The sequence below is a fragment of the Euleptes europaea genome, chromosome 5 (genome assembly GCF_029931775.1).
Source record: "Euleptes europaea isolate rEulEur1 chromosome 5, rEulEur1.hap1, whole genome shotgun sequence".
Lineage (NCBI taxonomy): Eukaryota > Metazoa > Chordata > Lepidosauria > Squamata > Sphaerodactylidae > Euleptes > Euleptes europaea.
The window spans coordinates 32824010-32847489 of record NC_079316.1 but is presented as its reverse complement, the minus strand read 5'-3'; the positions used below and the strand labels follow the sequence as shown (position 1 = coordinate 32847489).

General features: G+C 41.4%; 1 protein-coding gene across 1 annotated transcript in view; it reads right to left on the bottom strand.

Annotated features, from left to right (window-relative positions):
• The window catches only part of PLOD2 (procollagen-lysine,2-oxoglutarate 5-dioxygenase 2), a 73304-nt gene that overhangs the window by 27507 nt on the left and 22317 nt on the right, over nucleotides 1–23480 (bottom strand). Inside the window, exons 2-5 of the mRNA XM_056849955.1 lie at nucleotides 18357–18448; nucleotides 14875–15011; nucleotides 3597–3760; nucleotides 2199–2311 (exon numbers count right to left, since the gene is read on the bottom strand). Coding sequence (XP_056705933.1) covers nucleotides 2199–2311; nucleotides 3597–3760; nucleotides 14875–15011; nucleotides 18357–18392 — 450 coding nt within the window. The 5' untranslated portion in view covers nucleotides 18393–18448. The remainder of the gene's footprint in view (nucleotides 1–2198; nucleotides 2312–3596; nucleotides 3761–14874; nucleotides 15012–18356; nucleotides 18449–23480) is intronic.

Below are 23480 nucleotides of genomic sequence, written 5' to 3'. Positions count from 1 at the left end.
AAAAGCTTGACTGCATTATATCAATTTTTAAAAGTATAAAAAGAAAACATTAGATATATTAGTGTCCGTACATGTGTGCATAGTACAAGAAAAATCTATATTGCTGTCCAGAGCAAGCCCTTAAAATGGCTTTAAAAACAGATTACATCCAACATTTAAAACTAACAATGCAATCCTAAGGAGAGTTACTACAATCTTAGCCCATTAATTCCAATGGACTTAGATTGGAGTCTCTGTAGGATTGCACTGAAAATCACTAGTTATACTTGATGGTTTGAGTTGTAATTCTAAAACTATTTTTGTAACTTCAGTTGAAATCAATGCAATGCTCATGTTAAACATTCAGGGTTTCCAAATGTTAGAACTACTTGTTCCAGTCCAATAGAATAGAAACAGCTGGAAATTTGCACAATTAGATATGATCAATATATCTAATTCTCAATTTGGCCCCATCTTTCCACAAACTCAAGAATAGCAGGTTTGCAAACAAATTTAAAATATAATAAAGAAATTGGAGGGCTATTGCCAGCCATCAAAAATTGGTTTTTACCAGCAAAAGGTTGGAAGAGGGAGCACTGACCACTTGCTACCATGAGACTTCTGAGACTCACCCAGACATGGCTGCTTGCTACTCTTCAGCAGCAGCCACCAAACAAAACCCAGAGTAGTGCAATGGTCAGAGTTTCAGACAAGGGTTTTTGTGAGGACAAAATGAAGTGGAAGCGAATGATATCAGCTGGTTTGGATCCCCATCAAGGAGAAAGGTAGGGTATATATGAAGTAAATAAATAATAAATATACTGAAGGTGGGTGGCAGATAAATCGTAGATTTTGGGGTGGAAAGGAGAGGAGAAAACAGGATAAGTTGAAGATATGGGGGCTGTCAGGAAGAGGAAAAGAAAAATTAGTGTGAGGAGGGGTACAGGGAAAGTCCTTGCAGGTTCCCCACCACACAGATGCCCCAATACAGACAGTGCCATGCATGCTGGCCGGAGCTTTCTTGGGAAGAGGTTGCATTGGAAGGGAGGGAAGGAAGGAAATCTGGAGGTGGGGAGGCATATAAAGGTAGGTTGACTGGTGGGAACGAAGGAGAGAAGGAAATACGGAAAGGAAAAAAAGATATGAGGACTTTCAGGGAAAGGGAAAGAAAAAATAGTGAGGGAGGGAAGAAATGAGATTCCCCTCACAAGTCCTTATGTCCCCCACTTGTATTATCCTGATAGTAGTTCTACATTTTTATACCAGAATCTGCTGCAGTCCAAGTAGAGTTGCCAGCCAAAACCAGGAGATTTGCCTTTGGCAGTGGGGCTTGCCAATGACATGGTGACATCACTTTTGGCACGGCGCAGAAGTTACATCATAACATAGGAGTAAATCTCTAGCATTTACCTCAGCCACAGGGTTTTTGTTGAATGATGAAGTATCACCCAACACGATGACATCATGCTGGAATTGACTGAATGTCATTGCAATGCAAGTTGTCCCCCCATACCTCCCATAATTCCCTACCACCACCCACCTGACTGGTGGCAGGAACAGCCAGGGTGGGGAGTGGGACATCTCCCACAAAAGCAGAAGACCTGGCCTCTCTAGTTCCAGGTCAGGTTTTACTTATGTCTTTTGGCTCTACTGGCTGGATCTATGCAAGTTTCTATGAATAGTGGTTTTTACTTTATGTTCTGAATAATATCATTTTTAGTTTGCCTGAAAAAATCCTAATTATATTCCTTCCTCATCTTACAACCTCTTTTGAAAAAGCTGAAGTCCTGTAAACCAGCCATTTGGCAGGGAAGGAGGACTGAATTCATCCCTTTGTTTGTTGGATTTCTGTTCCTCCTTGGAACAGGAGCTGGGGTGTTGGTGGGGGTTGGAGTTCAATGGATATGTGATGCCACTCTAGGACTTCCTTTTTCTCCTAGACTCTATGGTGAACCCTCCAAACCTCTATGGTACACCTTCCAACACTGCCATTTCCTCCAAGGTAACTGATCTCTGTAATCTGGAGATCAGTTGTAATTCTAGGAGAACACCAGGCCCTACCTTCAGACTGATAACTCTATACTGGGGAGAAAATTGGGATGAATACACTGACATAAATACAATAAACTCAGAGGAGAAGCAATAATGTCTTCTTGGATTTTTCAACTGTCCCAAAGAGAATCAGTGTTGATGTATTATACTGAGGAAGTTCTACATACCCTTTTTAATTGGTCAATGTAGATTTTGGTATAAAAAAGCTGATCATCATCATTATCTTGAAGGTCCCATTGCTGTACAATATTGTTTACATATGGAGCATAACCAATAAATCCTGAAAGAAATGAGAAATTGAACTAAATAAATCACACATTTTTAATTTTAAGATGTTTTATGTTTTTCCCAGTTTACCGAGCATAAAACATCGAGGCAATTGTAATGTTTGTGTAAAGGCATACAAAACCTTCCTATCAATTTCTAACCCAAGATCTCCCATGCTTTTTGGAACTCTGAATTCCTTCATTTTATTGAAATAGTAAAATAGTAAGTCTGAATTAGTTAAAAATTCCTTTCTATGGCTAAGGGATGAGTCTGGTTCTATCAATTGCTCCTGGAAGACAAATCAGACTATTTGTGAAGGCATACAATTTTCAAGCATTTAATTTTCTATCTATTATCACAATAAGGAAGAAATCAATCTTTAACCTGCAGCAGTGTAAGCCGTTCAGTAAATCTTGATATATACAAGTACACACTCTGAAGACACCTTATCATTACAGGATCTCTAAAATTACCTGCTACAACCCTTTAAACAAAATATCTTCTTTCATGAAACTCAAGGGAGTGGTGTTTTGCATTCCCATGAAGTCTCCTATTAGACACTGACCAGACTGATACTTATTTAGTTACAGCAAGGTTTCTGTACCGTATGGGCTCCAACCATACCCTGGGCAATCATAGAATTTTTCTATGGCCAGCTGCAAAACATTTGTTCTAGGGAGAGCACAGTCTTTAAAGATCTTAGTTTAGAACATTGGCCTGGATCCAGCAGTAAATTTCCACTAATGGAAGGGAGGCATTCCACTGTAGATCATTAATTTGCCCCTCATGCTGTTTCTGCGGGTCTCTTGCCCCACAAAGCAATTCAGGAGGCATTTGGGGGCTGTAGTGAGATGGGAAGGTAAGCAGTGAGCATAACTTGCTCCACTGAAGGAAATGCTTTTCATTAGCAGAGGTTTACCCCAGGATCTTAGCCACTGTCTTTCCAACAAAATATTCGATAAAGCCAAGTGGAAGAGACAGTCTTGTTTTGATAAACACCAAATACTTCCATGAAATCCGGATCAGACGGGAGCAGTTATCTGGGAGTTTATAACTTTTGGGGAAAAAAAGTTACCCCTATATTCTCAATCCTAAATATGCTTGCCAGGAAATAAGTCTCAGCAAACTCTCTTCTAAAGAAAGATGTTGGGGATGGGGCTTTAACAACTGAAATATAAAACGGATGGCATGAAGCATAGCTGTTAAGGATGCCTTTCCCCATAATGCATTACGGTGAATGCAGAGTTTTGTCAACAGCAGTTAAAGAAACCCTTTGGTGTTTTCCTAACACTTCTTACCTCCTGCGTTAAGGAATCGTTTTCCGCTGCGAACAACAGGGTACTTGTCTGACAGTCTTTTGTCAGGCCATATCAATCCATCTGCTGCAAATATTACTTTGTGGTTAGCTTGCTGGAACTTCTTTAGCAGTTCTTCAGATCCCCCAGCAAATAAAACATCATAGCTGAAGTTAAAAAAAAAAAAAGGGGGGGGGGAGACTGTGACTGGAATTTCCATGGTAAAAGTAACAGGGGGAAAAATTAGAGCTAGATGTATCATATTCAGAAAGAATTTCATATTAAAGCTATTTCCGAGGCAGATGTTCTATCATGGTATAACTCCATATCTACCCCACTTTATGTATTCCTCATTCAACTATTCTTGCATCAATATCCATCTCATCTATAGTTTTCCTTTATCTCCATTTTCATTAATTGTCACATTCTCAGTTCTGTATCAAGTTTCTGATGGGATTTATGGCACATTTCAATAATTCCATCAACAGCCCTGTCCTCTAGTAGACACCTGGGTTGCTTTGTCCCGCATTGATTCCTGACTGATGGAGATACAGTCCCTGGAGTGAGCGTGTGTTAGAGGCAACCCCCCAAACCCCATTTCTAGCACATGGGAAGCAACACTGTTTTCTCAGGATATTTCCCATGCTTGGCAACTCAATCAAGAGCAGAGACATCTGGTAGGGGTGCACATAAAGAAATTCCTGAGGTGAAAGTATACATGGAAATCACTGGTTTGGGTCAGTACAGTGATTTCCCAGAATGGAAATACAAATCCATGGCTGCTGGTATAACAAAATCCCCCTTCCCAAACAATCCGTTGTTTTTACCAGATATGCAGCATGCACTTGTGTTTTCTTTTGATTCTACTGATTCCCTGGGCAATTACTTTTCTCCCTTCCAATCAGATCCTTGCAAGGGAGAAACAAAGAGCACTCCCAGCCAACCACCTTTGGAGACAAGCTGCAGAGAGCTGATGTTCACCTTCGCTCCCTCCTTTGTGGGGGCGGAGCCTTTTTTTCTCTGAAAGTAGAGTGCCCGAGGGAACCTTGTTCAGCAGCCAGCAGAATTGGTACCCTTGGTCCAATTCATTTGAAACATGGTTTGTCTTTAGTGGACAGGCAGTATTCCCCTCCCTGAGATTTTGGTGCCATCTGGTTGAAAAAGAACTACTTCAGCCCCCGCCCCTGTCCACCTTAGGGAATAATGGAAGTACCACTGTTCTTCCTCACTTTGTGAAACAAACAGACCTCAACAAGGAAGCATGGCAAATGAAGAGTTTTCAGTGGCAAGGTAAAAAAAAAATTTATTGTCACTCAGACACTGTAAGAGTAGGAAAAGGAAATGAAAGCAGACAGGTGTTTTTAGGTGCCATCCCCCATCTAAGAACCAGTAGAGAGAATTGCGCCCGCACTGAGAAGCATCTACTTCATGGGGTCTGTACAATCAAACCCCTTGGTCCAATTCACTCAACACTTGGAGGGTGTTGAGATACAGAACTATGTTTTCTGCAAATCTGGTGCTATTATCTTTACAAACAGCTGCCCCAGACCCTCCAGCATATTCCCCATTGACAGGAATGGTCCTGAAGTACTGGAACCCGAAAAACCACATAGATTTTAATCACAAACTGGCAACATTCTATAGAAACATAAGCAATTATGGGGGAAAAAATACCCCCCCCAATCATGGATGTGAAAGGATAATGATTTTTTTCTTGGTGCATACCCCTAGTCTCTGTATGGGGTACAGAGTATCAAACAATTGGGAGTGTTGGTTTCTTCTCCCTGTGCATGTGTTTCATTTAGTTAAAATCATTTTGTCATGTAAAGGTTGAGTCCGACTCAATGACATGGCAAGGTGAAAAGAGAAAGAAATTCGGACCACACATTCTTTGTTTTGACACACCCAAACCGCTGAAAGGTATTGGCACTAACAAATGTAATTTTGCATGGTAAAAGTCCTAAGAAGCATTAGTGGTTTTATTCTAGGGGGGGAAAGCATTTATTATAGGTTTAAATTTGTTTCTGAGGAAGAAAAAGGTCAAGTGAGGAACATATGCATTTAGTTGTTTGTAACAATGTCCTCTAAATCTAGATGACAGCTGCACACAGCTGTAACAATTTAAAAGTAGCATACCTATGGTCTTTCCAAGACTTCTAAAGAAAAAAACCTCCCAGAGCTTATATGCAAAATCATTCTAATGGAATGTTCTCATACTAGCATTTTCATCTGCAGAATCAGCATAAGATAGTTAAACCCTGAACTCAGCTATTCCTACTAATAATATCACAGTAATATAATACCATCACTTCTTGGCCTTTTGGCAAAGGTCAAGTGTAATATCATGGAGTTGTCAAATTAGTACTTGTCTAAAAGAAACAACTGCTGGATTCATTTCCGGTTTCATTTGAAGTAAAATGTTTATTTCTTGCCATTGTATGGAAAAGCTTTTAATAAGATGTGACAGTCAGAAGGGGACTGCCAGATCAGATCAAATGCCCATCTAGCCCCACAGCATCTAGTCCACTCTTCCCCACAGTGGCCAGCCAGGTCCCAGATAGGGTTGCCAACTGCCAGGTAGTAGCAGGAGATCTCCTGTTAATTCAACTGATCTCCAGCCGATAGAGATCAGATCACCTGGAGAAAAATGGCAGCTTTGGCAATTGAACTCTATGGCACTGAAGTACCTCCCCTCACCAAACCCTGCCCTCCTCAGGCTCCACCCCCAAAATCTCCCGCCAGTGGTGAAGAGGGACCTGGCAACCCAACCCCCCGAACAGGGAGACAGAGGCCAAAACCTTCTGCAGCTGCTAAACCCTACCAATATGTACTCTGAATTTGGAGGTTCTGTTTAATCATCATAGCCAATATAGTGTAGTGCTTAACTGAAATAGGATCTACATTTTACTTGAAAGTTACAGAAATTCTACATCTAGACTAGGGCTGCCAACTCTAGGTTGGGAAATTTCTGGAGATTTAGGGGTGACACCTGGGGAGGCAGCATATTTTTCCATGGAGCCCCCTCTCCAAAGCAGGCATTTGTGCCAGGAAAATGGATCTCTGTAGCCTGGTGATCAGTTGTAATTCCTGAAGAACATCAGGTACCATCTGGAGGTTGACTACTAGATATTTAGGATGGGGCTTATGCAGTGAAACTACCACATGCAGTCATTAACCACAACATCATGCTGTGTGTGTTAAATGCCATCAAGTCGTTTCTGACTCTTGGCGACCCTATGAATTAAAGTCCTCCAAAATGTCCCTAGCTTTGACAGCCTTGCTCAGATCTTGCAAATTGAGGGCTGTGGCTTCCTTTGTTGAGTCAATCTATCTCTTGTTGGGTCTTCCTCTTTTCCTGCTGCCCTCAACTTTCCCTAGCATGGCTGTCTTTTCCAGTGACTCTTGTCTTCTCATAATGCTGGCATTGCCAGAATTTTATACCAAATTACAGGCAGATATTTGAGAAGAAATATTTAGGAGTGGAGCATCAAGGACATACAAAGCACAACTGAGCTCACTTGTCAGGGAGTACTGCTGTCTGAAACAACTGCTTGTTATGAACTACCTTTCCCAACTCTTGTTTCCTAGAAATTACAGTGCAAGGGATTATCATAGGTTTTAAGACACGACACTGACACAGTCATGTATCGTATTCTTTGTTTTAGTGGGGCAAAGACCCTTCTTTCCATATATACCAAGAAAAGGGCAAGCAATTATTCAGCCTGGTTACCCATGTTAGAATAATTGCACTGTGAATGCAGTAAGTCAAAGAGGCCTTTATCAAGGGGCAGACACAATTATTGACTTGATTCCATTCAAGCAAATCTCTGTGCTAGCATAGCATCAAGTTGTTTGCATGTAACGATTACCTTCTTGGCAAATGCAAAGAACTTCCCATAAAATGCAGAGGGTTAAATACAGTGATGTGCAAACAGAAAAAGAAAATTGTTTAGCATAGTTACACTTGCAGAAGGAATTGTGAAAGATCTTGTGCAACCTCTCTGTCTCCTGTCCTAATTTGTTCATATATACAATGGCACACACACACAAGATCTTATACACCGATCTCCAACGTCTTTCATACTGTACCTTAGGAAGCCATTTTGAGAATGAAGAAGGTACGAGGTCCACTTGAACAAGAGCTCTAGCAACAAGGGGAAGTTTTGTGCTGGATTCCAACACAGTGTCTACTTGCCTTCATTAAAGTTACAGAGTTTAAGCATAACATACAGAACTGCTGGATTATATGTTAAACAGCATATATGTATCAGGCTTTAGGGAGGGCTCCATGCCTTGCTTGTAGAATTTCTGGAGGCATCTGGTTGGCCACTGTGTGAAACTCTGCTCTTAAGGTGTTTTCCTTTTGAAAAGCCTTGGAATAGTAGCATAGAGTAGCATAAAGTGCCATCAAGTCACAATCTATTTATGGTGACCTTGTAGGGTTTTCAAGGCAAAAGATGAACACAGGTGGTTTGCCACTGCATAGTGACCCTGGACTTTCTTGGTGGTCTCCCATCCAAGTACTAACCAGGGTTGGCTCTGCTTAGCTTCTGAGCTATGGCTAGCCTGAGCCATCCAAGATGGATGCAGAATTACTTGTAGATTTAATAACACAATATTGGTGTATACTTCTCCAATAGTATTCTTCATAATATGTTTTGTTCTTACCCATTTACATTTATCTCTCTGCAGCTTCTCAAACCTTTTTCTGTTCATACACATCCATACTGGAGTGCAAACAATACTTTGGTCTCCTCCCTCCTCCCTCTCTATATAATAACTTGCCAGAACATAGTCTCCAGCTTCCGATACTTCAAACACTCAGAGATCTTTGGCAGGCTTCAGCCTTCCTCTCCTGTCTGAAACCTCCCCTAGCAGTAAAAAATACACTGGAAAAGCATTTGAGTTTCCTGCTGCTTGGCAACTTCAATCCACTGTAGGAGAGAAGAACGGCATCCCCCTATTCGTTGAACATTTTGTGACCATGAATAAGTGCTTAAATAGGTCTGCACTCTACAAAGATGCAGAATATAAGGGGGGAATTCTTTCCCCATTTATTTTCTTCCCCTCATTCTCCACCACTTGTATTACTCTCTTTGCATGTCTCAAGCTGCTTGTGGTTTCTTGGTTTCTTCAATATTCTCCCCCTTGCTTCCTGACCTTTTCTTCTGTCTTCTTTACAGACTTCCCAGACAACTACTCCTACAGAGGGAAATGCGGGAAAGGCAGTGGGGAGACAAGACAATGGATTGACCAATGTTCAGGACTGAACAAGGTAGCTTGGCAGAATCCAGCTGTGAAGGTAGAGGGGGAGTTGATGTTGTGTTCATAGTTTTTATTCTTATAATTTTTAAAAAAAACAAAAATCTACCAAGGTTTGCTGCCATTCTCTAAAATGTTAAGAGTGCCGTAATGTTTTGGAGACATTTGTTTTTCATTAAGGTTGATTGCCTTGCTTTTACAAACTACCAGCAGCGACTTTTTATTTATTAGCCATTATAGGCCACAGCTACAGGCAAATTCTACTCCCAAAATTGTAGAAGTAATAGAGTCTGCAGTCTGGACATCACACTGAACTAAAAGTAAAACTAACTTATGTGACTTGGCTGGGCTGTGGGCATTTTTCCATCTTTTCACTTTGTGTGCATTGCAGCTTGCAAAATGACCTTGACAGGTCTAAGAGAATGAGAAGATGGAGCATATGTTAAAACTGGCCTCTCAGAGGAATTGAGTTTTCATCTGCAGGAAGAATTCTGAAAGATACATTAAGAAAAAGAGGTGTATGTACCACAGTTTGAATTCAGCCTGCCCTGTTTGATTTTGGAGAAAGTGTTATTAACATATGCTACAGTTTGTCTCTGTTCCCTCCAAACCACTGACACTGAACAGAGAGTAGAGAGCAGGTGATTCTGTGGGCATGTCTAAACTGGGCTATTGAGTTCTCATGGCAAAAGATTTCATGAAAAGAACATAAAATACTCCCTGATGGAGGAGGTGATTATGGCTCATGGAAGATTATCAAGCCTGTATATGTATTCTAGTCCATGAGTGTTGACTTTTTAACTGAATTTCCATTCTGCGCTGATGTTGTGAATGGTTCAGACCAGAAACCATAGCAGTAACTGGAACACATAGTAGGAAAAAAGATGCTATAGCTATTAAATAAGTACAAGTTGAAGGACACTGCTTATTAAAAATAAATAAAGCAGATAATCCCATTCATATATATATATATATATATGAGAGAGAGAGAGAGAGAGAGAGAGAGAGAGAGAGAGAGAGAGAGAGAGAGAGAGAGAGAGAGAGAGAGAGAGTTGGTTTAAAACAGGAGAAGGAAAAAGAAAAAAAGAAGGAATCTTCCAGAGATCTGTACAGAATGGCAGGTCTTTAGGAACTTTAGGGAAAAGAAAACCTAATGTGCATGAAATTACCTAGTGGGTTTATGAAGACTACCACTGTTTTGCTTTTTTCAGGGTTTGGCAGAAGGATGAATGTGTGTCTTGGAGTTTCTCCAGCTTAAAAAGGTTAGTTTATGCTACAGAAAACCCTTCATTCAAGCTCCCAAAGGCCCAGTCTGTACTAACGCACAAGGCACAACAGAGCAGAATCTGAGGGAGAAGAGAAAGTGATTACTAAAAGCAGTAAGGCCTCTTTGCAAACAACAGCAACTTTCAGACCATGCAAGGACCCAAATGCGCTCCAGAGCATGGCTTCCCAGACAACATTTTCCACCGCAAAGCAGAATGACCTAATGCTGTTCCTGTAATGCCCAGATATAAGGGCTGGTATAAAATACTATGTACTCATATGCACACACATGGAAGCTTTGGGGAAGTTGGCTTCCGGGAGCCATGAACCAACAAATCATGCTCTCTATGCCTGGTATGGCCTCACACCAGTAGAGAAAAAGCTCTGAATTATCTTCATCCTCAGGAATGTGGTTTCTGGTTACTAAGCTCACAAGATCAAGCAATCACTCAGTGACGCCTTCGGGCAATATCTATAGGCTATGCTAATTAGAGTGGAGTAGACACCTAACGTGTATTGGTGCTTTTGTGTATCATTCTGCTTGTCAGCAGCTATGGGCCTGCCCCATCCAAATCCATAAATGATACTGACTTTCCTTTGTTCGTTGGTGAGTAACCTTGCATCTTATCTGTGGTTATTTGACCCCAGGTCTGTGTTTAGCTAGATAAAGAACTGTTGCTCTTAACTTAACCTCCTCCTTGTTGTCTATCATTGGCCTCTATAAGACAACCAGGCATTTCATTCCTTCCTTTTATCTTTCCCAGAATGGTAATCCATTGTAGTGTTCTGACTGCTTTTGAAGTGGCAGCAATGTAGAAAAGGGATTAGAAAACATAGATATTTACGTTTTTTTTACATATCTCTCTTTGTGATCCACTGTAAATACCGTTCATTAATGAAATGTTTGTTTTGAAACGCTACCTGCCAGCATTAACTCGGAGCTAAAATATTTTGTCCTTTCACCTAAATCTGATTTTGATCTTGATTTTTTTCTCCTTCTAGTATATGAACATCTCTTCAAAAACACAATTCAGTAACCTCTAATTCTTGCATTGCACAACAGTATTAGGGCTGTTTCTGAAGAAATGCTTCCATCTGTAAACCATCATAGCATTCTGCCTATATTTGCATTGTAGAGTTGCCAAGTCTGGGTTGGGAAATTTCTGGAGTTTGGGGGTGGAGCTTGGGGAGGGCAGGGTTTGAGGAGGGCAGGGTCCTCTGCATGATATACAGCGCATTCCTGAGCTCTTTCGCCGAAAGAGCTCAGGAGGCGAAAAAGGGTCTGCGCCGGCATGAGCACAGCGGCCTGGACACTGGTGGGGAGGCCTGGACACCGTCCTCCCTGTCCTGCTCTAGAAGTGCAGCCCAGGGACGCCGGCACAGCCTCGCACCAGTGTCCAGACAGTGCACGGAAGTGTGTTGTCCCCAGGAGGGCGTTTCCAGGGCTTTCCAGCGCCAGGCTGGTGGAGGAGCCATCTTTAGGAGGCCTTCAAAGCCCTTTCAGGCCGGGAATGCCCCTTTTTTATTTTGGCGAGATATGCCACTTTTTAGGTGGTGTATCTCCCGTGCAACCCTATGAAGGGTTGCACAGATTTTTCCTGGCATGAGGAGGTTTCAGCCCCAGTGTGTGTGTGTGTGTGTGGGGGGGGAATCTCCTTTGGAGGCAGCGCAGCCACACTACCTCCTATGACCAGTGCTGCCATTCCACTCATGAATGCGCTGATAATACCATAAAGTCTACCCTCTGAAGCTGCTATTTTCTCCAGGGGAACTAATCTCTTTAATATGGAGATCTGTTATACTTCTGGACTCCAAGTCACAACTGGAGATCGGCACACCTAGTTGTCATGGCCTACTACACCACTGGAGACTGGGACAAACAATATTCTTTTGAGAAAGTTGAAAAGGGTATTATGTAACCCCTTGTTTCTTGCTCCCACCATAGTTTCTACATGTTTTGAAAGGGATTATTATCTACATAAACTAGACTATTGCTACTTTTAAAAATTATTTTGACTGTTTTAAAGAAAAATTAAAAATAGGTCTGGCTATGGTACATTTTGTCCAATAATATACAAATCAGAATATTGATAGACACACAGATACAAAGCTGACCCATGTTGTAGAAAAAGGGCCCCAGTAGGAGCCCCATTCTACTAAGGGAAAATGGAATATTTTGCAAGCTGGCCTGGATCCCAAGTTACTAGAGCTCAATGGGCACTTCAACCTTGTTCTACCATAAACAGAATTAAGAACATTGTCGAAGGCTTTCAGGGTCAGAGTTCATTGGTTCTTGTAGGTTATCCGGGCTGTGTAACCGTGGTCTTAGTATTTTCTTTCCTGACGTTTCACCAGCAGCTGTGGCAGGCATCTTCAGAGGAGTAACACTGAAGGACAGTGTCTCTCAGTGTCAAGTGTGTAGGAAGAGTAATATATAGTCAGAAAGGGGTTGGGTTTTGCAGGACAATGATTCAGCTCAAACCCAACCCCTTTCTGACTATATATTACTCTTCCTACACACTTGACACTGAGAGTGTTACTTCAGTGTTACTCCTCTGAAGATGCCTGCCACAGCTGCTGGCGAAACGTCAGGAAAGAAAATACCAAGACCACGGTTACACAGCCCGGATAACCTACAAGAACCAAAGAATTAAGAACCCTTAAACTCCTTTGCCAGTTAACAGACTTGCATAGATATTCAAGCGTTGGCCCATCTGGAAATGAAACGATCTCTTTTTTGTCTCTTTAAAAAGACTTTTCTTAAAATTTAATTTCGTTAAATTAAGACTTTCAAGTCTTCCTTGGCCCCCTCCTTGAGTCACTTGTACAAACTCTACTAAGCTTAAGCTTTCTACATGGAAGCAGAATGGCCACAGTAACATATAATTCATAAAAAGGGGGGACTTGTAATTAAAGCTACTGCTTACAAAAAGGAAAAACTTAGCTGAGCAAGAATCCACCCTAGCTTCCTCTGCAATCTTTAAGGCTAATAAAGAAGTGATCCTTCCCTCCACGGTATCTCTTCAGGACTACCTGCCATTATAAAATTGTTTGTCTGGATTTTATTAACCAAATCTTCAATTTCAACAACTCCCTTACTGAATAAGCATTCCAACACGGCTATCTTATCTTCATATTGCTTTTATTTTAGCTAATTTTTCCTAGAGCAACTAATTTATTTTTCCGTTCCCTCATTCCATCTTCAGCTTATTTCTCTGGTCTCTGCCTCTTCTTATTACTATAGTGTTTTAACCAGCAATTTCAAATAAAAATATAATTTTAATCCATCCCATTTTACTGTAGATTTAGCATTGTCTTTTGAATCATACATATAAGCAAATTGAGCAGTTTTATGAGGAAAGTAGCTTAAATTTTACAACTTTTCTCTCATCTGTCATGGGAAAAATTTAAACCTGCTCAATTAAACAAAACAACCAAATGTCATTCACAATGCTATGCCTATCATTGACCACAATAGATTAGAATCCCATTTCGGTATACATGCACTGTTTTGCAAGTGTGATAGAATCATAAAGAGTGCTCGAGTATTTTAAGAGGCAACCAATCATCATGAACACCATATGATCCACTTCATATATGTATCCTAAGATTTAGTCTCCAATACAACCATCTCTACTTCAGAGCTTGAACACATGAAGCTGCCTTATTCAAAGTCAGCACTGTCTACTCAGACCGGCAGCAGCTCTCCAGGGTCTCAGACAGAAGGTCTTTCACATCCCCTATTTGCCTAGTCCTTTTAACTGGAGATGCTGAGGATTGAACCTGGGATCTTCTGCATGCCAAGCAGATGCTCTATAGTGGAGTCATGGCCCCTCCCAGAAGAAGAGTTGGTTTTTATTTGTCGACTTTTTCTACCTTTTTTTTTAAAGGAGAATCAAACCGGCACAATCTCCTTCCCTTTCTCTCCCCACAACAGATATCTGTGAGATAGGTGGGGCTCAGAGAGTTCAGAGAACTGTGACTAGCCCAAGGTCACCCAGCAGACTTCAGGTGGAGGAGTGGGGAAACACACCCGGTTCTTCAGATTAGAGTCCACTGCTCTTATCCTCTACACCACGCTGGCTCTCATTGGACCCAACCCTCCAAGACTCAGCCCTGCAGCTTCTTTCAGTGAGCATGTGAGGCCTGAAGAATGGGAAGTAAACAAACAAAGGTCAATACTGAGCAAATTAAACTGCAGTTGACTCCTACTGAGGTTAAGAGGGGAGAATCCACTTCAGAAGATGCGGAATCATCAAAAGGGCTTGTGCCCCGACATCCGAATGCTCAGTTTAGGATATGAAATTGCTAGTTAGATAATTCCTTTGTCCATTTATTTCTGACAGGAATGAGTAACACATAATACAGGAATGTTTATTTCAGGCCGTATGCTTTGCAACTTGCCAAATCTAGATAGGACATTTTGGAGGACTTTCATTCATAGGGTCGCCATGAGTCGGAAACGACTTGACGGCACTTAACACACACACACACACACACACACACACAAATCTAGATAACACTTTTTCCCTTCAAGAAGTGTAAGTCATGGCACTGTGGCAGTTTATGCAACTGTGAATCCCTTGAACAAACACAATCTGCCCCATAGTCAGCCTTTCAACTCTGTAAGTGGAAAATAGTCACTTTTCCACAATAAAAAGGAACAATATTTGCATGTTAACTGGTATGATTTTATAAAAACTCCAACATTTTACAGTCTTTCTAAAGTGGGAAAGCAAGGAAATTATCTTACCAGTCAACATACATAACCACCAAATCCTCCTGATCTGCATAGGTCTCCAGTGCAGATTTTAGCAGTCGAACTTTCTGGCCTCCTCCAATAGAGTTCAGAGCATCACCTCCTTTCCACTCTTCACCTTTACCAAGGACCTTGGAAGAGGAAGAAAATAGTTCCTCTTGTAGTGATCAGCAGCATTAATACATAACAGGTATCATTACATTTGAAAGGCGGGTAAGCAGCTTAAGAGGCTTTTTGGCATGGCAGCAACTAGCCCATATTGCACCATACTTCAGATCATGTTGCAACCAGACATAACAGTCCATTCTTCCACTTCCTGTATTCCCAAGTCTTCTAAAGAAGCTCAGCCAAAATGAATGAAGTGCACAGATTATTCCTTTTCTTGCAAAAGGAACTTAGAACCACATGGAACAAATTAGGTGGTTCAGTATGTAAAAAACAAACAAACCCTCACATGCAAATGACAGAAGTGCACCTCCAAACAATACATGCAACCATATCCTGTGCCCAACAACAGTGAAGAAAATATTGCTTTAGTGTGCATATTAGTGATGCCTAAGATTGCCAGGTCCCCCTGGCCACTGGTGGGGGATGGGGGGGAGTTGCCAGATCTAGGTTGGGAAACTCCTGGAGATCTGGGGTTGGAGCCTGGGGAAAACAGGGACCTCAGTGGGGTACAAAACCATGGAATCCACTCTCCAAAGTAACGATTTTCTTCAGGGGAACAGATCTCTGTGGTCTAGAGATGAGCTAAAATTCGGGGGGGGGGGTCTCCATGTCCCATCTGGAGGCTGGCATCCCTACACCCAAACTAAAACAAAACTACCTTCAGACTACAATTTTAGAGGGATGCATTTGACCACAAATGAATTATTAAACAGATATTTAGAGGGACTTGCAGTGCAAATTTATGTAGAGCTGCTCCAGTCTGAATCCATTGAAATGACTGAATGATTAAACAAATGAATATTATTTGTGAAATTATGGTTCTAGCAGTGCATCATATGCAGAACCACTCCAGTCTAACCCCATTCAAACTAATGGGATTAGACTGGAGAACCTCTGCAAAGGATTGCCCTTTTAGAATCATAATCCCACAAATAATATTTGTTCAAACATTGTCATTCCATGTTTTTTTCAGACAGATTTACAAAAGTAGCTTACAATTAATATCTATAACGCTTTTTTATTAAAGCCAGTTGCTAAGACGAATAGTTCCTTTAATTGTTAAAATCTGCCTTATACTCCCCCCCACCAAGTCATTATATTAAATATCTCAATTTGCAGTTCTTCTTGAAATGAGCAGGATTTCTACCTCTGAAAGAGATATCAATATGTTTAAAAGGATTCTGTTTTAGAAGCATTCAGTCATAAAACGTCTCAGTCTTCACACTGCCTAAACAATCTTCCTCAATACAACAGGGACCTTCAGATTCAGGTATCTGGTTTATATTTGGCTAAGGAGCTGCATGAAACTACTATGGGTAGGATTATAACGTCTCTGAATCAAAATCCCCACTAACATTATCTCCTGTAATCCTGTTAGGAGCAGCCAAAAGAAAACAAGATTTCCCCCTTAGTTTCTCCTTCCCACTCACCCAAAGAAGGAACAATTTCAATTCTGAATACGTTTTCTAGAAGATGGTTGCTATCTATGGAACTCCCTCTGAAGTAAACAAGTTTAATAAGTTGCCTTTCAGAATTAAAAAAAATAAGTCCGGTCAGAGCCAGGCAAACACACCCCTTCAAATATCATGAAGCTCCAAAGTTAACACATACCACTCCGGTGTTTCAGTGCCCGTAACATTTTCCATGTCCCAAGTAGCACTGAGCACGGTGACATCACTCTAGAAATATGAGCGAGACAATTCCTACCCAAATAGTAACCCAGCAATTACTTCCCACCGCATAAATCACTCATGGCTCTCTCTTGCCAAGAAGGATAAAACAGGGTTAGAATTCTTAAATATTATACACACTGCTAGTGCTCAGTTTTTTAAAGGCAGAATTTGTAATTATGTAAAAAAATAGAGGTCAAGAGAAATGATAAAGGTTACACTTGATGTAGAAATATTTTCCTCACCATGATCATTTTACATAACTATGATTTCTTTGCTTGATTCTTGAGGTGACTTCACATATTTGCATATACATCGCAGAAGATCACACTGATATTTAATGGGCACACAGCATGCTCTGTAAGAAATGCTGGGGAGGGGGGCTCAATTAGTTTTACAACCTCAACCACTGATGAAGAGTTCTCGGCAGACCCTGTGATTTGGCCTGCTTCCCAGTTCAGCATCCCACAGTCCCCATGACCGTTCCTTAGGTGATCAATATACAGGGATGCCAGCTCTGGGTGGGGAAATACCTAGAGATTTTGGGGGTGGAGCCTAGGGAGGGTGGGATTTGAAGAGGGGGGACGTCAGCAGAGTATAATGCCATAGAGTCTACCCTCCAAAGCAGCCGTATTCTCCAGGGGAATTGCTCTCTGATGTCTGGAGATCAACTGTAATAGCATAAGAAAGGCCATGCTGGATCAGACCACCCACTTATGTGGAAATCAGACCCTTTGCTGGGACGATGGTAACAACAAGGCAGGGAGCTTTTGTTGGCTTGTAAGGCAGAAAGAAATTCTGCAGTACTTGCATTCCATTTCGGACCACAACAATGGGATTGCATTTGTGCGGCGTTGGCTAAAGCTGTGAGACGTGCCCTAAAAGCTGGTCAGTTTTGCTGAATTGGGGTTTGATTGTTCAATTGGTTAGTTGGAATTATTTTGCTGAGGAAAAAAAGTAAAGGCTCAGGCAGAGTTCCAACTAGACCAAACAGAGACAAACGCCATTATTATTCCTTTGTGTTTCAGTCAGTCCCAAAGGAACGTGGAAAGCCAAAAGCTTTATTTTCTCTCCATTGTCCTTGAATATCTGTAATGGGGAATTCCCTTTGAGGTTACAGTTCTAAGTGGTGAAGATTCTAACTCAGTTACCAATGTTTTCTTACAGAATCAAGTGCAGTGATCTACATTCCACGAGTAAGAAGTAACTTTGTAATGCAGAAGATGGGACACAACCAAAAAAAAGCTGAAGTTAGGCAGTGGACAGGGTATCGTTTTGAAATGACTGTAGTGCTCAACAACCACTGGAAAAGTGGAATGGGAAGAGATAATGTTTACCCAGGTTGAGAATTGAACGTTTTCATCAATTAAATCTGTAAACCTGTGGAATAATCTCTAGAGGTACAGTGGAAAACTCCACCATCTGGAATATCAAGAGCTAGACTAGGCAAAACACTAGAAAGTCCACCGTGGGGAATAATTCTGATCTGGCAGAAACCTGCAGTAACCAACGTTGCAAGTATTTTCCATGACCTCATTCTATTACGGTTTTAGTACAGTGCAGCCTCTCTCTCTCTTACACACACACACAGGTGACATTCTTTCCAATACTGGAAAAGAGCAAGAGAGTATACAGTACCTTTACTGTGTAGTTGAAGTGCTTTGCTGACTGCATGAATCGGTGAAAGCCGTCTGTTTCCTTGGTTGCAACAGTTAGAATTAATAACTTATCTGGTAAAAGGGGGAGAGAAAAAGAGAAAGGTGGAACTTCATAATTGAAATATTTTAAAGGGAACAGCATGTGAAAAAAGGCTTGCTGACTGTTAAACCCTAACAAGGTATACTGAATGGTTTAGGGATGCCAACCTCCAGGTGCAGCCTGGAGATCTCCTGGAATTATAACTCGTCTCCAGAGATCAGTTCCCCTGGAGAAAATGGTCTCTTTCGAGGGTAAAGTCTATGGCATTATAGCCTACTGAGGTCCTTGCACTCCTCAGACACTGCCCTCCCCAGGCTCCACCCCCAAATCCCCAGGAATTTCCAACCCTAGAGATGACAACCCTAAGATATTGGTGAATAACTCAGTCATTATCAATGGCTTGGACCTGTTATGGATGAAAAACTTTTGCCTTAAGAAAATACGGACACCTGCATAAAACCTGCCATAAATGCCCTAAGTTACACTCAGGCAGGAAAGTAGTGAGGTATATGGAGCTCAATGTGTGAGAACCAGAAGAAACTTGTACCATATGGCTAGTTTTTTGAGGGGGTGGGACAGGTTTTAGCATACTCGGCTTGGTTTCTTAAAAACTAGTGTTTCAAATCATTGTGGGACTCTACAATGCAGGTATGGTGGGAAATTAAGAGCCAGCCTCCCAAAGTAAGGGATTGGTCCCACAGAGCCCCTCCCAGCTGGGAGGCGGAGACTTAAAACAGTCTATTTCTTTGGGGAAGGAACAGTGCAGGAACAGAAAAGGTGGGACAAAATAGAGCAAAGGCTCATGCTTTGCCAAAGCTGAAGAGCATCCTTCGTCCTGTTTCCTGCCACTTTATGCCCATTCCTCAGAATGGGGGAAGAATGTCAAGGTAACATCACACTCAATATAGTTAGCTATTTTCATTTGGGTTTATATCTTACACATTCTGCAATAATTTTCACTGTATGCTGAGGCATTCTCATTTCATCTGTGTTGGTCTTTTCTGTAGTATGTATGCTAGTTAATAAAAGCCTTTAATTATATGGTGATTTGACTACACTGAACTCTTTACCCATTGGCTTGGATAGGCTTATGCACCTGCACATCCCACCTGGTGATTCAAAGCACTGGGAGGAAACTGGGGTGCAGACAATTAGGGATACCTTGAGTGATGGCAATTTCTACCAGGTACCCTAAAAACCAAGGAGGGAGTTTGGGGAGGAAGACATTTTCCAACAGGGGCTGGGATGTCTCACAGTTATGAACCTTGGGTAACAGAGCTCCCTTTGCCACTAACTGTCTTGGAGCAAGTGACCAGGGGAGTGGATTGAGGGACCCAAAGAGATCAGGATATGATCCACACTGAATTTTCCACTAATGGAAGGTGAGGTGTAATTTCTGCCAAGATCCTGTTCATGCTGCAGACCCCTAATTTGCCCCTCAAGCCATTATTGATGGTCCCTTGTTCTCCAGGAACAGCACTTAGGGGTACGGTTGCCAGGTCTCCTCTTGCCAATCCAATTCATCGCCTGATGGTATCTGAAATGCTGGCAGGAGGGAATGGGGATGTGAGCCAGCATTGCACCAGCACACTAATGTCACTTCTGGTGAAAACCAGAAGTTACATCATAGGATACTCTAGGATTTGCAAAAACTATATGGTTTTACCATAGTGTTTTTGCAAAATCCTAGCGCATCCCATGACCGTACTTCCAGTTTTTACCAGAAGTGATGGCAGTGCGCCAGAATGATGTTGGCATACCAGTTCCCAATGTTTAAGCTTATGGTCAACATAGGGTTGTCAACCTCTAGCTGGGGCCTGGAGGTCTTATGGAATTACAACTGATCTCCAGAGTGCAGAGATCAATTCCCCCAGAGAAAATGGTTGCTTTAGAGGGTAGACTGTATGGCATTATACCCTGCTGAGGTTCCTCCCCTCCCCAGGCTTCACCCCAAAACCTCCAGGAATTTTCCAGCCTGTAGTTGGCAACCCTAAGTCAACATCATCCTGTGAGGTAGGGTACAGGGAGACACAGTAGGAAATAAGAATTCAACAGGTGTAGGGAAAGCTGAATTGCACACATATTGACCCCGCTCCATTCCTGGCCTCCACACATTAATTTGACATTGATACATGTACAACAGTTGAATCCACATTTGGCCTCTGCAAAATGAGGATTCTTGATAACACGCAGAATTGCCAGTCATGTGAACAACCAATCCTACACACTCAAACTTGTTTACAACTGTACATAATAAATGCTGTTCAGATACTCAAGGCAGTGAGGAGGTGAGGAAGAAAAATCTCATTTATCCTCCTGCCCCCTCCCCATTGAATGATACCTGAAAAGAGCAAATTATTTGCCCAAGACGTTCCTGGGAAATTCTTATCCAAATGGGAATTTAAACATCCAAGACCAAGAATCTAGTCATTGTGCCACATTGGCTATGTATTGTTCGTGTATGTTTCAAGCACAGAATGGTTTACTCAAAGAGAATGAGACTGTGTTTCAGCATTTCATATTTGATTCTTAACAAACACACACACACAATATGAGAATGATGCATGAAGATATACTAAAAGCTGGACTATGAAATAAATTTGCCTAAACTAATCCATGTGTCCTATTACACAAGATGCAAGACATTAAAAGTTCAGTCCAAAATGTAACTTGGCATCTTCAATATACAGCTGCTGACACAAAAGTCTGGAAACGTTCAGCTTCACAATAATAGCCTTACAAGTCTGAATATCAGTGAAAGTAGGAATTACACCATTCTGAAGCCCTTTCCAAGATGAATTATGCATTTTCAATATGCTTGCTCTTAGAGCACAAAAAGGGAGCATACGTACTTATGCACTAGAAGTCTATTTCAAGCTTCTAGCTTCCAATAGGGAGTTTCTGTGGACAAAAGGATTTCCACTTACGGAATGTGATTTTTCTCACACACACCTTCCTGCTACAAAATGTCCAAAACGTCCCCCATAACATTACTTTGGGGAGACGAGAGGCACCCAAGAACAGCACCTTGGGCTGTGATGAGAGGGGAGGCAAGAAAAGTAATGCCATTGGATCCAACCCACTATGTCATCCATATGAACACCCATTCTGTAGTCACTCCATTGGCTGATCATCAGTTACCCAGTAAAATAATGGCTTCGTGACCTTGGACCTTCATATCTGCCGGACTGCCTCTTTGCTCACCTGAGAAGGGCCTTCTGCTAGGACGACCCTTTAGGGCAAGCTCTAAAAGTGTCCATACATATGCATTGTCTGTTGTGGCCCCCACATTGTTGAACAGCCTGCTTGAAGAGGTCAGGAAGGCACCCAACTTCTGGCCTTCCAAGAAATATGTAAAACAGATTTGTTCAGGAGGGCATTTTTTTAATAATAAACAGCTATATAATATATAGTACAGCTATATAATAACAGAGTGGTTCAGGAAGATGCTTTAATAAAAGGAACAGGACTGTGGGTTACACCATTGTGTACAGTATGTATTATCTGTTGCTGTATGTATTATCTCACCATTGGAAGGTCATTACAATGGGATTCCTAGTAATAACCGAACTTGCTTTTAAGATCACAGGCATAGTGAGGATCTGGCTCATGTGACACTCTTGTCCCCTAGATATGTGCCAGAACATGAAAAACAATGAGTTTATTTTGTCATGATTTTATGGAAGTCCAGATCAGGCTAAATTAATATTATTGTTAGAAGAAAAAGACAAATTTATTACTTTTAGAATGGCACATAATTGGACATAAAACCATTTATCTAATGTTCAACGATATTTATCTTGCTCTCACTGCATTGTGTTTCTGCTTATTTTCTGCATTGTTTAACATGGCATGTTTAAAACGTATGCCTTGTTTCAGATTTCTGCACTCTCGGTCCTATTACATTGTTTATTACCTGTCTCACCCTATCGACTATATTGATTTACATTGCTTAATCTGCCCTGAGTCTCAGTGAGAAAAACAGATTAGAATAAATAAATTTAGGATAAGTCACACGAGACAATATTCTTATTTTGAAGTCTTATTTTCATATAGGGTTACTACTAGCAATGGGAACATTTTGAGCTTCCCCCTATCTATGGCTAGTAAATCAATACCAACCAAACTCTGTCTTCCCAGGCAGCATCTCCTCCATCTTGTCTGGATTACGTTTCAGTTTGTTTACCTTCAGCCATGTGATCACAACCTTAAGAGATTGGCCCAGGACTTTTGCAGCTGCCAAAAGAGGCTTAGATAATGAGATGTAAAGCTGGGTGTCATCGGCATATTGGTGACAATCCGTTCCAAAGTTCCTGGTGATTTCAGCCAAAGTTCTAAAGTAAAGGTTAGAAAGCATTGGGACAGACTACATATCAGGTCCCAACTAGCCAGTTTTTCCTCCCATATGGACACACGTTGCTTCTAACCAGTAAGAAGTGAGCAAAACCAGTGGAGGGTAGTCCCAATTATTACAAATATTGTTTTTGTAGCTGATCCATCAAAATATCTTTGTTGCCTTTATCAAATGCTGCTGATATCAATATTATCAGCAGTGATGGATTGTCCTTAAACTGTAGCCAGAGACAGTAGCCAATAATACTGTTGCAGTTCCAAATCCTGGCCTGAAGCCAGAAAACTGGTAGTCTGCCCATTAAGTATCTAAAGTTTGAGGTTATAATCTTTCTCCCCATTAACCCTGCACAGCTTGAAAGCAAAGCAAAGAACAAAGCAGCCATGACAGAAGAGAAGCAAATAGCTTTCACCCACCCCTCTGAAAAAAGATCAGAGGAAATACGGTGCACTGGAAAATGTGATCACATCAGACTGGCTAAGCCAAAACTACTGAAAGTTTCTTGTACCAACTATTCACATGTGGCAGCAATTGCAGAATTGGGTTGTGGGGGGGAACGTATTTTATACAACTGCCGCAGCATTCTCCTGCCGGTGTTCCATAGCACCTAATATAATAGGCATGCTCCTCTGATCCTGGAGAGAATAGGTATGCATCATGACTAGTATCCATTCTTACTAGCAGCCAAGAATACCCCTCTCCTCCATGAACAT